General features: G+C 49.5%; 1 protein-coding gene across 4 annotated transcripts in view; it reads left to right on the top strand.

The window, feature by feature from the left end:
• The window catches only part of LOC147684356 (ras-related protein Rab-7a-like), a 143,773-nt gene that overhangs the window by 110,944 nt on the left and 17,259 nt on the right, over nucleotides 1–15,570 (top strand). For all 4 annotated transcript variants that reach the window (XM_086940256.1, XM_086940259.1, XM_086940257.1 and 1 more), the window contains exon 4: nucleotides 9,184–9,402. In XM_086940256.1, coding sequence (XP_086796382.1) covers nucleotides 9,184–9,402 — 219 coding nt within the window. The remainder of the gene's footprint in view (nucleotides 1–9,183; nucleotides 9,403–15,570) is intronic.

The raw sequence follows: 15,570 nt of genomic DNA, 5'->3' as shown, positions 1-15,570 counted from the left end.
TTAACTTGATGTTGGTGATGGCGAACGAGGAAAGATCTCACTAAGAGGTAGATTTTCTTTGCTCGCGCTCGCCAACTTGACGTTGGTGAACGCAAGCGAGGAAAAAACTCTGCTCCGCGAAGCTGAGTTTTGCGGAACTCCGTGAGCTCCGCGTAGTGCGGGGAAACTCTGCAAACTCCGCGACCGGAGTGGAGTTCACTGTCCAGGGTTATGATAAACTAAAATACATTTCCAAATGGTTACCGAATTGTAATTTGGAAATATCGTGTTGTGGGCGTCCCTCCCAAATGATGAATGTTTTCCAGATAGGTCCCTGGTCCGCAACTGAAATTCTGCTTGCAAACCATTGAGGAGGTACCACCGTCCAAGGTGGGGTGAAAACCTGTTCGAGAAAAGGAAAGTGTCCCCTTTAGACCTCTTCCCCTTGTGAATTAGGATGAAAGTTTGAGTGTGTTTATTTTTGTGACCATTGTTGTTACGGACTAAAGTATGCTGACAAACTAGGACTGTGTGTACCAAAGTCTTTGTACCCTGTGTCCTATGCAAATCAATAAAGAGTTAAAAACAAAAGTTCAATGACGTGTGGTGACGTATCCGTGTGCCCATGTACACAACGGATAAAAGGTCCGTTTACAGGTGTGTGCCCGGTCAAAACCAAAAGGGAGGCAATGAAGGGAGCAGCGCCAGAGAGACCTGTTTTACACTCACATTAAATGGTGACTGTAAGGTGAAAAGGTTTGTTTAAAGTTGAGTAAACTCCTCACCATACTCTGTGTAGGGGTGCGATAAATGTAACGTAGCGGGTGCGATAATGCAACTGAAAGGCATTCATGAAAAGCAGTCCGGAAGTAAATATGCAGGAAGGTCGAGATCCCGTTCTCCATCACGGGGGGCGTGTTCACGTCTCTTACGGAAAGAGAAAGGTGCGTGGGTTCAGGGCCAGCAGAATCTCCCCCCTGAGTGTGCACGGCTGCCAGATAAATGCTTGAATAAACCATAAGCATGTTTACACCCAGACACGTGATGCGGTCAGGAACAGCTGTCTGTCACGGACACTTCAGACAAGTGGTTTTGTAATATTCAGCAACTATGTCCCTGGCGTCTTGCACTGAATGGAAACACAGATGGAAAGACGGTGGAGCAGATCTACAAGGAAGTGCTGCAGCGCGGCACCACAAGCCCTTTGGCTGCGGCACTTTCAGAGCACAGGAATGCGACATATCTACAATGATGTGTCGCATTCCTGTGCTCTCTCCAGCGCTCTCTACAGCTGCCAGGCGCCATGGTGCAAGGGTGCCTGCGTCGTGGGGAGATTGTTTTTGTGAAGGAAGGCACACCTTCCTGCACAAAGGCAATCCGTGCAGGCCCTCTCCTCTTTCAATGCGTGCTGTAGAATGCAGCACGCATTGAAAGAGGAAAGAACGAGGAGAAATTATATCATTTTTCCTCTTTTCGCTTGGCGACGCCACACCTAGGGTGGCGCAGCAAACTGGCGCGTTTCCAGGTTAATGATTTCTCGTAAATCTGGAAATGCATCAGTGGACATGGGTGTTGTGTGGGAACATCCACAGCAACACCCATGTCCCGCCCCTAACACGCAAAGTGCTGCGTGAACAGGGGCGATATTTACAAGCACAGGTTAAATCACACAGGGTGACTTTACCTGTGCTTGTAAATATCCCTTAGCAGGCTGCGCCACCGGTGCGTCACGCAACGTGCTGCACCAGCGGCGCATGGGGCTTGTAAATCTGCCCCAATGTGTTTCATCGGAAGCGCTGTGTTTAGTTGAAGTAAAGGAGCACACGGGAGAGTACGGACGCAACACGTGAGACACTAACACGTGCTACAGACGTCTATTAAGTCTCACGCGCCTGCGAGGGTGAGACCCCCGCTCCTGTTGGCCGTGGCGGCAGCACCGGAGAGGATACGAGCACCGCTCGTGCGACCATCAACATCCACAGATGTAGCGGCAAGCGCCTTAATGTAAGGTACTTTTAGCAGCTGGAACCACCATCAAATATCCACGAAGCCTCCCTTCCTCTGGGTGTGAGGGTGCCACCGTCACACTTCTAGCAACCACAGACACCACTGAATTTGAGCCGCTTTGCAGTGCGCTTTGAGACCTGTGCATATGGTTTGAAAGCACTATAGAAATGTGCCAAGACCAGATAACACAATTGTATTACCTTATCTGATTGGTGGGGAAGTACTGCCCTCTGCTGGCAAAATGTAGTAAGTAATGTAGAAGGATTGGAAATGTTCTGCATTGCATACAGTGAAGTAGAAGGATTAGGAATATTTAGTATTTCATACAGTGAAGTAGGAGGACTGGGAATGCTCTGCATTCCATGCACTGAAGTAGGAGGACTGGGAATGCTCTGCATTCCATGCACTGAAGTAGGAGGACTGGGAATGCTCTGCATTCCACGCAGTGAAGTAGAAGGATGGGGAATATTCTGTATTTCATGCTGTGAATTAGAAAGACTGGGAATGTTCTGCATTCCATGCAGTGAAGTAGAAGGATTGGGAATATTCTGTATTTCATGCAGTGAACTAGAAGGATTTGAAAAGTTCTGCATTCCATGCAGTGAACTAGAAGGATTGGGAATGTTCTACATTCCATGTAGTAAAGTAGAAGGATAGGGAATGTTCTGCATTCCATGCAGTGAAGTAGAAGGATTTGCAATGTTCTTTGTTCAATGCAGTGCGATGGAAGGACTGGGAAAAGTTACATATTCCATGGAGTGTGGGTAGAAGGATTAGGAATATTCTGTATTCCATGCAGTGAAGTAGAAGGATTTGGAATGTTCTGCATTCCATGCAGGGAAGTAGAAGGATTTTGAATGTTCTGCATTCCATGCAGTAAGTAATGTAGAAGGATTGGGAATTTTCTGCATTCCATACAGTGAAGTAAAAGGATTGGGAATATTCTGTATTTCATGCAGTGAACTAGAAGGATTGGGAATGTTCTGCATTCCATGCACTGAAGTAGGAGGACTGGGAATGTTCTGCATTCTATGCAGTGAAGTAGAAGGATTGGGAATGTTCTACATTCCACGTAGTAAAGTAGGATAGGGAATGTTCACCGTCGCACAGGTCTTTGAAAGTTTCCTCACAACACTCTTTATCTTCCTCATAGCTGCTTGGGACTTACGATTGTCCTGCCTGGGTTCCTCCCGATGCGCAATTATTTCCTGATGGATTGCCTGTAACATAGACCGTTGGGTGGACTCAAAGTCCTGAATTTGATTAGGTGACCCCTGAAGCAAAGTAGTAGGTGAATGATCCCAAGCCAACCCCTTCTGCTCATTCTTTTTGAAGGAAACTCCTGGTTTCACAGCCGTTACAGGGATGGCCTCCTCCGGGTCAGTGTCTGACTCTAGGTTACTACCGTCAATATCTGAGCTGTTCTCCCCCTCATCTTCAGACCAGTCTGCTTCTTCGGCCACAGAATGGAAACATTCACTAGGGGTCTTATTTATTTATTTATTTATTTATGAAGTTTTATATAGCGCGAACTTGATCCCGAAGGATATCAGAGCGCTTTACAATTAGAGGGAAAGGTAACAAATCAAAACATGAATCAAACATGGGGAATATAATAGGCGTTGAATCAAATAATGCACCCATAACAGCTTATTTATAAAACCTGAGTGAACGAGGAATGGGCTATACGATGGAGCATAGTGATATAAGGGGAGTAAGTAAACTAATCATATACAGGAATAATCAACAATACCAAAATAATAGTCTAAACATAAGTCAAATGGGGCGTCTAATAGGCATTGAATCAAGTGGTGAACATCTAACAAATCATTTATACACATGGGTGAGCGAAGAATGTGCAAGACGATGTAGCATAGTGACTTAAGGGAAGTAAATACAATAATCATGTACAGGAATAATAATCAAAAACAAAATAATAATCATATACTGGAATAATGACCGATACTATAGTATGTCCGAAGTTGAGTGACATAGAGTAACATAGAGTGGAGGAAAGTGGCTTATAGTGTCGTAGATTGGAGTGTCATAGAGTAGACTGCCATAAAGTGGAGTAAAGCACCACAGAATGGAGTAGTGTGACATAAAGTGGAGTAGAGTATAGTGGGGTGGAGTGGAGTGTTGTTGAATGGGTTAGAGTGAGTGGCATACAGTGTAGGAGCATAGAGTGGAGTATCATAGAGTCTCATTGAGTGGAGTGTTGTAGAGTGGCATAGACTGGAGTGGCGTAGAGTGGAATAGAGTGACATAGAGTGAGTGACAGAGTGGAGGGGTTTAGAGTGGCGTACCAAAGAGTGGAGTAAAGTGTCATAAAGTGAAGTGCAGTGGAGTGGAGTGGAGTAGAGTTTCATAGATTGGAGTGGCGTAAAGTGTAGTAAAGTGGCATAGAGTGTTGTACAATGGAGTGGTGTAGAGTGTTGTGGTGTGTTGTAGAGTGAAGTCTTAGAGTGGAGTAGAGTGTTGTGGAGGTTCGTAGACTGGAGTGAAGAAGAGTGTCATAGAGTGGAGTGTCATAAAGTGAGTAGAGTGGCCTAGAGTGAAGTGTCACAGAGTGGAGTTTCGTATCATAGAGTGGAGTAGAGTAGTGTGTTGTAGATTGAGGTATGTAATGTGGTATAGAGTGGAGTGGCATAGAGTAAGTGTGGTCTAATGTGTGGTAGACTGGAGTGGTGGAGAGTGTCGTAGAGTAGAGTGGAATGGAGTAAAGGGTCTTGGAGTACAGTATCATAGAGTGGCCTAGAGTGACATGGTAAAGAGTGTCATAGAGTGGCGTGGTGTAGAGTGGAGCAGAGTGTCGTAGAGTAGAGTATCGTAGAGTGGCATAGAGTGGAGTAGAGGATCATAGAGTGGAGTGCCAAAGAAGTAGAGTGGAGTGGCGTAGCATAGGGAGGAATAGAGTGTCATGGAATAGAGTGGACTGGCGTAGAGCATTGTAGAATGGAGTTGCATAGAGTGGAGTATGCATGATGTGGTAGCACTGCCATTACAGACAACACATTTTCAATAGAAATGAGCATTATATTTGTGCACACAGTTTTATTGATATAATAATACATCGCAAAAATGATAATGTGGGAAAATGGCATCACCAATGTGTTCCCCTCACACTCGAGAATTACAAAAAGGACTTCATTTGTGTTTTTCTACTTCTGATATAGTCACTGCGGTAGTCTGGAAACCCACAAGAAAAGTGCTTTTCTCGCGGGTTTTCAAGACACCGCGGTGGGTGCATGTGTCCAGGAAAAATTGAGCCTTTTTAATGAATATTTTGAGTCTCGTCAACAACACTAAAATGAGTGAAGTCACAGAATGCTAAATTGACTCTGGTAGCACAGGCTAGGAGCAGATTTGCAAGTAGGCTGGTTCTTGGAGCGACTGCCACCTTGGACTTTTGTAGGCAGGGAGTCCTATTTGATGCACCAACAAGTATTTTGTTCTCCAAGAACAAAGTCAGAATGGCCTGATGTGCTGGGAGAGTTTTCCCTGTGCTGTGGTTCCATTGTCCCGCACAGTAGTTTCAGGTAAAGAAAATTAACAATGGGTGCCCTACCTTAAATAAGGCCGCTGACAGCCACTGTGACGGGGTGGTGATGTTATGGATGGACCACCTGAGTAAAACGTGTTTTTTACCAACTCTGCTAGCTGAGGCGCCACTTGTTGCACTTGCAAAAACCCAACAGGCCCCCTCTTGTGACAGTCACAACTTTCCAGAAATACACAAATTCATATGCAGTGAGCAGGTCATAAGTTAATGTACAGGAAAAATGCAGTTGTATTTGTTACCTTTTGATTTCTTTTTTCCTCTTTGATGTGAGAAACTCAGTCCATTTTCCTGTCTAATCGCTTTTGCTGAAGTTTTTTCCCCAATCTCATCCTTCCGCCAGATTTACTCCTAACGTCTAACAGGAGTAAATCTCTGTCGACATAACTCACTCTCAGTGTTGCTAGCTGCCGCCGTCTCCTCAGTTGAGATAATACCATTAGTCGAAGTACTGATTACAGCGGGATTAGCCTTAGTTATATCGTGGTCTTTAAAAGCGCTGCTTCCCATATCCTCCAGACGTTCCATTGCTGTTACAGTTGCTGAACCAGGGATAACAGTGACAATATCTGCCTGGGTGTTACTCTCATCTGGGGGAACATCTACGAGTATGTCAGAGGTGCCCCCAACCGTAGCCATTATTGAGTTTATGACATTGGGATCAGTTGAATCAGACCCATCAATGCCTTCTCGGTCTATAGAGCTGATTTCATTACCCCCAAGGTCGTTTTGAGCCTCCAACATTATCTTGCCCCCAGACGCTCCAGCCTCTGCTTCAGCCAAAGTTACAGGAGCTTTCCCCCCTTTCTCCTTACCACCACGGGCGAGCATCTCTACTATGCTGACACTTGCAGTGATAGCGGTGGTTTGGCGGGTCCTGACTGCTGGTGGCCTGGTTTCCTTCGCCGGGGGTTGAGATCGCACTGGTGTTAAAGCCTTCATTATCACCGCCGGCTCCTCACTCCGTCCGGAGTTGTCATTGATTACTGCGGGAGTGCTCTCGATTTCACCCGCATTCTTTTTCTTAGATGCCTTCCCGCCAACATTAACTTTCGGCGCCATCCTGCCACCTCGCTGTCAGGCCCTGCAGCAGATCACTTTACCCCACTTGATTCTCACGGGTCGGCAGCGCGTCCCTCTACCACTGAGGATGACCGTGAGTACGCCGGGTTCACTCCGCCCACTGACTCCGTGAACTCCGCGGACTGCTTCCGTGTTGTCCGACTCCAACTCTGACTCCAGGCAAACTGAGACTCCTGTCGCTGCGAGCCCCCGAAGCACAGCAGGTGGCAGCGTCAGCCGGAAGGTAATCATTTGCTCCCGCGATTGTAAAGATTGTTATACGCCCGCTCTGAGGCAAAACAGTTCATCGCTCCATGTCCTCGCTCACGGATCGCTGCTGCTCAGCCGCTCAGCGCGGCCGCCATCTCGAATGTTCTGCATTCCATGCAGTGAAGTAGAAGGATTTACAGTGCTCTTTATTAAGTGCAGTGCGATGGAAGGACATTGAAAGTTACGTATTCCATGGAGTGGGGTAGAAGGATTGGGAATGTTCTGCATTCCATGCAGTGAAGTAGGAGGATTGGGAATGTTCTTTATTCCATGCAGTGAAGTAGAAGGATTGGAAATGTTCTGCATTTTATAATGTGAAGTAGAAGGATTGGGAATGTTCTGCATTCCATGCAGTGAAGTAGGAGGATTGGGAATGTTCTGTATTCCATGCAGTGAAGTAGAAGGATTGGGAATATTCTGTATTTATACAGTAAACTAGAAGGATTTGGAATGTTCTGCATTCCATACAGTGGACTAGAATGATTGGGAATGTTCTGCATTCCATGCAGTGAAGTAGAAGGATTTGGAATGTTCTGCATTCTATGCAGGGAAGTAGGAGGATTGGGAATGTTCTGTATTCCACGCAGTGAAGTAAAAGGATTGGGAATGTTCTGCATCCTATAATGTGAAGTAGAAGGATTGGGAATGTTCTGCATTCCATGCAGTGAAGTAGAAGGATTGGGAATGTTCTGCATCCTATAATGTGAAGTAGAAGGATTGGGAATGTTCTGCATTCCATGCAGTGAAGTAGAAGGATTGGGAATGTTCTGTATTCCATGCAGTGAGGTGGGAGGGTTGGGGATGTTCGGTATTCCATGAATTGATGTAAAAGGATTAGGTTCAGTCTTTATTCCATGCAGTGAGATAGGATTCAGAGTGTTCTCTGCTCAATGCAGTGTGATTGAGGTCTGGAAATGTTCTGCATTCCATGCAGTGAAGTAGAAGGATTGGGAATGTTCTGTATTCCACGCAGTGAAGCAGAAAGATTTGGAATGTTCTGTATTCCATGGGGTGAAGTAGTAGGATTGGGAATATTCTGCATTCCATGCACTGAAGTAGGTGGACTGGGAATGTTCTGCATTCCATGCAGTGAAGTAGAAGGGTTGGGAATATTTTGTATGCCATGCACTGAAGTAGACGGACTGGGAATTGTCTGCATTCAATGCAGTGAAGTAGGAGGACTCGGGATGTTCTGCATTCCATGCAGTGAAGTAGAAGGATTTACAGTGTTCTTTGTAAAATGCAGTGTGATGGAAGGACTGGGAAAGTTATGTATTCCACAGAGTGGGGTAAAAGGATTGGGAATGTTCTGCATTGCATGCAGTAAACTGGGAAAATTATGTATTCCACAGAGTGGGGTAAAAGGATTGGGAATGTTCTGCATTGCATGCAGTAAACTGGGAAAATTATGTATTCCACAGAGTGGGGTAAAAGGATTGCAAATGTTCTGCATTCCAAGCAGTAAAGCAGAAGGATTGGGAATGTTCTTTGTTCAATGCAGTGTGTGATGGAAGGACTGCAAAAGTTACGTATTTCATGCAATGGGGTAGAAGGATTGGGAATTGGCTGTATTCCATGGGGTGGGGTTGAAGGATTGGGAATGTTCTGCATTGAATGCAGTGAAGTAGAAGGATTTGGATTGTTCTGCATTCTATGGAGTGAGGTAGGATTCAGAGTGTTCTCTGCTCAATGCAGTGTGATGGAAGGTCTAGGATTGTTTGAGATTTCATGCAGTGAGGTGGAACCTTTGGCAATGTTTCATATTCCATGCAGTAAAGTAGAAGAATTGGGAATGGTCTGTATTCCATGGAGTGGGGTAGAAGGAATGGGAGTGTTCTGTATTCCATGGAGTGGGGAAGGATTGGGAATGGTCTGTATTCCAAGGAGTGGGGTTGAAGGATTGGGAGTGTTCTGTATTCCAAGGAATGGGGTTGAAGGATTGGGAGTGTTCTGTATTCCATGGAGTGAGGTTGAAGGTTTGGGAATGGTCTGTATTCCATGGAGTGTGGTTGAAGGATTGGGAATGGTCTGTATACCAAGGAATGGGGTAGAAGGATTGGGAATGGTCTGTATTCCATGGAGTGTTCTGCATTCCATGGAGTTTGGTTGAAGGATTGGGAATGGTCTGTATTCCAAGGAGTGGGTTTGAAGGATTGGGAGTGTTCTGTATTCCATGCATTGAGGTAAAAGGGTCACAGGTGTCCCCTGCTCTGCACAGTGAGGTAGCCAGGCTGGGAACGCTCTGTGGTCCATGGGCGGACCCTAGGCCAGAGTCTCACAGTAACTCAGGTTGTCCTCTCTTGCAGATCTGGGACACTGCCGGGACAGAGCGCTTCCAGTCTCTGGGAGCGGCGCTGTACAGAGGTTCTGACTGCTGTCTGATCGTCTTCGACGTCACCTCCCCCATCTCATTCCACGCCATTGATGCCTGGAGGACGGAGTTCCTGGTTCAAGCAGATCCCAGCGACCCTGACCATTTCCCCTTCGTCGTGATTGGAAACAAAACTGACCTCGCTGATCGACAGGTGAGTGTGCAACACATCGGGCAGACTATACCTGACAACAGGGGATTGTTCAACAGCTCAGGCAGACTGAGACGGGTACCTGGCAGACAGGTGAGCTTGCAACATCTCTGCGAAGACTGGTACCTGACCATGAGTATGTAACAGCTCGGGCGAACTGGTACCTGACCGACTGGTATATGCAACAACTCAGGCAGACTGGTACCATTTCTTACTGGTATATGCAACAACTCAGGCAGACAGGTACCTGACCGACTGGTATATGCAACAACTCAGGCAGACTGGTACCTGACCGACAGGTTTATGCAGCAACTCAGGCAGACTGGTACCTGACCGACTGGTTTATGCAACAAGTCAGGCAGACTGGTACCTGACCGACAGGTGTATGCAACAAGTCAGGCAGAATGGTACCTGATGACTGGTTTATGCAGCAACTCAGGCAGACTGGTACCTGACCAACTGGTATATGCAACAACTCAGGCAGACAGGTACCTGACCGACTGGTATATGCAACAAGTCAGGCAGACTGGTACCTGACCGACAGGTTTATGCAGCAACTCAGGCAGACTGATACCTTACCGACTGGTTTATGCAGCAACTCAGGCAGACTGGTACCTGACCGACAGGTGTATGCAACAAGTCAGGCAGAATGGTACCCGACGACTGGTTTATGCAGCAACTCAGGCAGACTGGTACCTGACAGACTGGTATATGCAACAACTCAGTCAGACTGGTACCTGACAGACTGGTTTATGCAGCAACTCAGGCAGACTGATACCTTACCGACAGGTGTGCGCAACAACTCGGGCAGACTGGTACCTGACCGACTGGTTTATGCAGCAACTGAAGCAGACTGGTACCTGACCGTCTGGTTTATGCAGCAACTCAGGCAGACTGGTACCTGACCGACAGGTTTATGCAGCAACTCAGGCAGACTGATACCTTACCGACTGGTTTATGCAGCAACTCAGGCAGACTGGTACCTGACCGACAGGTGTATGCAACAAGTCAGGCAGAATGGTACCCGACGACTGGTTTATGCAGCAACTCAGGCAGACTGGTACCTGACAGACTGGTATATGCAACAACTCAGGCAGACTGGTACCTGACAGACTGGTTTATGCAGCAACTCAGGCAGACTGATACCTTACCGACTGGTTTATGCAGCAACTCAGGCAGACTGGTACCTGACAGACAGGTGTGTGCAACAACTCGGGCAGACTGGTACCTGACATACTGGTATATGCAACAACTCAGGCAGACTGGTACCTGACCGACTGGTATATGCAACAACTCAGGCAGACTGGTACCTGACCGACTGGTTTATGCAGCAACTGAAGCAGACTGGTACCTGACCGTCTGGTTTATGCAGCAACTCAGGCAGACTGGTACCTGACAGTCTGATATATTGAAGTACCATAAAAATATACCATAGAGCTATACTTACTAATAGCCCATATACCTTATTTACCAAGAATAAGTCAGCCGGCAATGGAGAAGGTTCAATCGTTTATTTTGCAAAAGCGCCCTATATAGTGGAGCCTCCCTCTTGTCACAACTACCAAAAGTGTGCAGAGGAGACTGCTGGATCACATTCAAAACAGTGCATATATACTTTCGGCATACCTCATTGAAACCCGGTACATGGAAAAGTACCAGTAATTGAGAAACCAACAGGAAAACTCATATACGGCACAATAGATTGATTTGAAACTCAGCTCAAACTATTCCGGGGGTAGGTCAGTAAAGGTGCCTTCCTTTCGTTCTGGTGCACGGGAGTACAGGCATGGCGCCTGCAAGAATGTGCTCATCCTAGAAGAAAGACAGATGTGACCTTGAGTTTCCGAAGTTAGAATCAATGCTCTGTTCATAGCCCGGGCCGACCTTTCAGACTCTCCTCTCAGCAGTATGTCACGTGTTTTCCTTACTAACGAAAGAGGCCCCGGGAAATTAAACCAAGATGGCGTTTGTTTAGTTCGGGCCCGAGTTTTTGGATGTACATGGGTCGAGTGTATTTACAAGGGTTTCTGTCAAAATAGCATTCATATATTGGATACATTAAGACAACATTATATAGTATTGATTTTATATTTCTTCAATATGCAGCAACTCAGGAATACTGGTACCTTACTGACTGGTGTATGCAACAGCCTAAGCATACAGAAACCTGACAAACAGGTGTATGCAACAACTCAGGCAGACAGGTACCTGACCGACTGGTATATGCAACAACTCGGGCAGACTGGTACCGGACAGTCTGGTATATGCAACAACTCAGCAGACTGATACCTGACAGACAGGTGTGTGCAACAAGTCAGGCAGACTGGTACCTGACCGACTGGTATATGTAGGCAGTCCTGTTTTAGGTTTAAACGTACAATAACTGATAAAACCCCACTGATCGGGAAATAGCCCTCACCAGTGTAAACATCTAAACACTGAAAAAACACCTGCACAACCACAAACTAAATGTCATTCAAAGAAAGGAAAAGTAGAGTGAAAGAGTCATTTTTATTTTTTCCTGAAGGGGCCAATACAATGTAACTTTGTTATACAAGGTAGCAGCAATAAAGACTAGGCTAATATTCTTCTTGAGTTTTCTGGTGTAGGGATGTCACTAAAATATTGTTTCTTCTACCTTTTGCTTGTTTCAGTTTTGTGGTCTTTAGTCAAAAGATGCAGGGTTTAGAAGCATGTTTAAAAAAGTCTTGTAGGGGGCGTGGCCAAGATGGCGGGGTGAGCGGACGCTTCCTCCCGTAGCTCCTCCGGCCCGGCTCAGCTCGAGCCCCGATTTCAGCGCTTCTCTCCCCCCGCGGTTGCTTTGTGGGTGAGAGGATTGTGTCGGAGTTCCTGGTGCACCTATTGATACTACTTTGACTCCTATCGCCCCGGGGGAAGTACCCCGAAAGTTGGCTTAAAGTTCGGAGCACGGAGGAGAGCCTGGGAGGCGGAGCGTATTGCAGTGCTGTCCAGGCTCCTCGGCTGGGCCTGGTGCTGAAAGCTGGTGATCCCGAGTGTTCGGTCCCGATGTGCTCCGGAGAATAACAGCGCTCCCCGGCCGAAGCCTACGTGACCGGTGCCACCGACGCGCAGCAGACCCTGGACCTTAGCTGGCACTTTGGCCCCTCGCTACCGACAACGGTGCATGGCGCGGCGTGGGGCCCGGACCTGGCGGAGAGGGACGGAGGCTTCTACGAGGCAGCCGACCTGGGCAAACCCACTGGCGGGACTGTGAGACACTAGCTGTGGACTTTCCTTGCTTATTGTGCCCCGGGGGTCGCCGACGGCCTCGCCAACACAGGCCGCTCTATCGGGCCCCGCCCTGCCGCCATCTTCTCCCTGAGGAGCTGGAACTGGCGACCTCCACCCGTGCCTTTGGCGGGCAGGTGCCCACTTTCGCATTGGCTCATGTCCTGATCACCCAAGGGGTGCGCTTTTGAAAGACCCTGACTTTGGCCCCCCCGATTGCCACCTTGGTCGGTACACCGAATGTCTCGCCCCGGCCTGAGCCGCCATTTTGTCGCTTGTGACGCAGCACCCTTGTCCTCGGCGGGGTCTCACATCTGGTGCCCGCAGGCGACTGAACGCATCTACAGCGGCCGGCCCTGAACCTTGCCCACTGCAGTGGCCACGATGACTGGGAGAGGAGGCTCGAGAAGGGGTGATCGCACTCTGCCAGACATGCTCAGCAGGGCCCAGCAGCTAAGGGACAGGACGCAGCCGTCGCCGGGGTCCTCCCGGGCCTCGGCAGACGCAACTGGAGGCGAACCACCGGTCACGAGGTCCTTTATGGAGGACCTGTTTAGCTTCCTCAAGGACGACTTCCAGACCCTAAAGAGGGAAGTGGCCAGCGAGGTGCGAGAAGTGCGCAAGGAGGTGGAGGGCCTTGGCGAGCGTGTTGACACGGTGGAAACGGCGGCCCAGCGCCGTGACGAGGAGATAGTCCATCTCCAGCAGGACGTTCTCCGTCTCCGAGAGCAGTGTGTCGAGCTCCAGGCCCACTCTGAGGACCTCGAGAACAGGTCCAGACGGAACAACATCCGGGTGCGGGGTGTCCCATCCGCGGACGAGGGGACGGATCTGGTGGCCTATCTACAGGACTTGTTCCGGAAGATTTTGGGAGAGGACGCAGAATTCCCGATCCGCATAGACAGAGCGCACAGAGTGGGCCGACGGCGCCAGTCTTCAGCACCCCCACCGGACATTCTGGCGTTCCTGCCTGATTTCCCCTTGAAGGAGCGCATCATGGCGGAGGCCCGCAGGAAGCAACCCCTCACTTTCAGAGAGCGGCCTGTGGCGCTCTATCAGGACCTGTCCGCCATCACGCTGCAGAAGCGCAGGTCCTTCCGGATTGCTACAGACTTTCTGCAGGAGCATGAGACGCCCTACTCCTGGGGTCACCCCTTCCGCCTCATCTTTCGATGGAACGGAGTGTTACACCAGCTGCGCTCCCTCCAAGACATCTGTGGGGTGTTGGGACTCACGGCCACGGAGGAAGACGGAGCGACGCCCACATGGAGGCGCTCGGAGAGACGGAGTCGGCGGAGATCGACGAGGAGAAGATCGTCAGCGACTGCGAGTCGCCCTGATTCTCCTACCATCAGGGCAGATATGGAGGAGGCCCTGAGAACGGCGGCCAGGAACTTGCCTGACTCCAACGGCGTGGCCATGACGGCCTGATTTCACTCCGGGGGGAGAGATGCTTAGCTTTTACGATGCTGGGTTGGGGCTGGGGGTTGGGAGGGAACGGTTGGAGGTGAGTGGCTGAACGTCCACTGGATTGTTTTCTACAGACTTGCCCGTCCGGGCTGGACTGAGACAATGGGGTGTTTTTATTTGTTTGTGGTTTTGGCTAGTTGCCATGGGTTGGTTTTGGGAGGGCGTAAGAGTTGTTTTGTTGTTGGTGGGGTCCCGTCCGATAATGCCCAAGCACACGTGAGGCCGGTCCTGGCCTTCCCTGCGCGCCTGCCCCGCGCGCCCCCTCCGCTGATCCCTTGCCTGCTGCATAGCGCTTCGATTCCCTGGGGGAGATGCCGTCCTTGAAAGTGGTGACCCTTAATGTTAAGGGTCTGAATAATCCCGTGAAGCGCAGAGCGATCCTATCCCTACTAGAAGGGACGCAAGCGGACATATGCCTTTTGCAGGAAACTCATCTGCTACCCAAAGATTGTCATAGGCTGCGCTCTGCCAAGTTTCCCACCCAATTCTTCTCTTCGGCGGCGACCAAGACTGCAGGCGTAGCCATTCTTTTAGCTAGCTCTTTCAGGGGCGAGGTATTGTACAAATATGCCGAACAAAAGGGGAGGCTCCTAGCGTATCGCATGCGGGTTGGGGGTATTGCCTTCACGGTTGGCTCCGTTTACAGCCCGAATGATCACCAGGACCGTTTCCTGGACTCAGTGTTGGTGGACGTCACTGCCTCGCCCGATCGCCATGTTGTCTTGGGGGGAGACCTGAACATTGTCTTCAACTCGGCTATGGATAGGTCTGCCCAGCGCTCCCCACAGACTGGGGAGCTTTCCCGCGTGGTGCAAGACCGGATTGCGGAGCTGGACCTGCATGACCTCTGGCGCGCCATGCACCCCACCGATAGGGACTATTCCTATTTTTCCCACGCGCACCGCACTTATTCGCGGTTGGACTACCTCCTGGTGAGTGGACCGCTGCGCACGGCCGCCACGGCGGCGGACATCGGGGGTCTTGTCCCTGTCCGATCATGCACCGGTTTCCGGCGTCTTTGCATGGCCGGCGGCCCCCCCCTCCAGAGGGTTGTGGCGGCTTCGGGATACTCTTCTACATAAGAAGTCGGTCGTGAAGCGGGTGGAGGAGGTCATTCGGGACTATTTGGTCCACAATGGCAACTCCGACACGTCTCAGGCGACGCAGTGGGCGGCCTTGAAAGCGGTCCTGCGGGGGGAATTTATCTCTATCTCCTCGGCCGAGAACAGGGAGCGGCAATGTAAGAGGGACGAACTGACTGCGCAGGTCAGGGAACTTGAGCAGGTTCACCGCCGCACGGGGGCTCCTCGAGTCTGGAGGCAGCTGAAAGCAGCGAGGAAACTCCTCTCTGCGCTGGACCTAGATCGAGCGGAATATGCGGCGTTGCGTCTGAAGCATGCCTTTTACACGGGCGGGGACAGATGCGGTAAGCTCCTGGCCCACCGGCTCAGG

This window comes from Lissotriton vulgaris, chromosome 10 (assembly GCF_964263255.1).
Source record: "Lissotriton vulgaris chromosome 10, aLisVul1.2, whole genome shotgun sequence".
NCBI lineage: Eukaryota > Metazoa > Chordata > Amphibia > Caudata > Salamandridae > Lissotriton > Lissotriton vulgaris.
The sequence above is the reverse complement of the archived record's forward strand: the minus strand, read 5'-3'. Positions and strand labels throughout refer to the sequence as shown.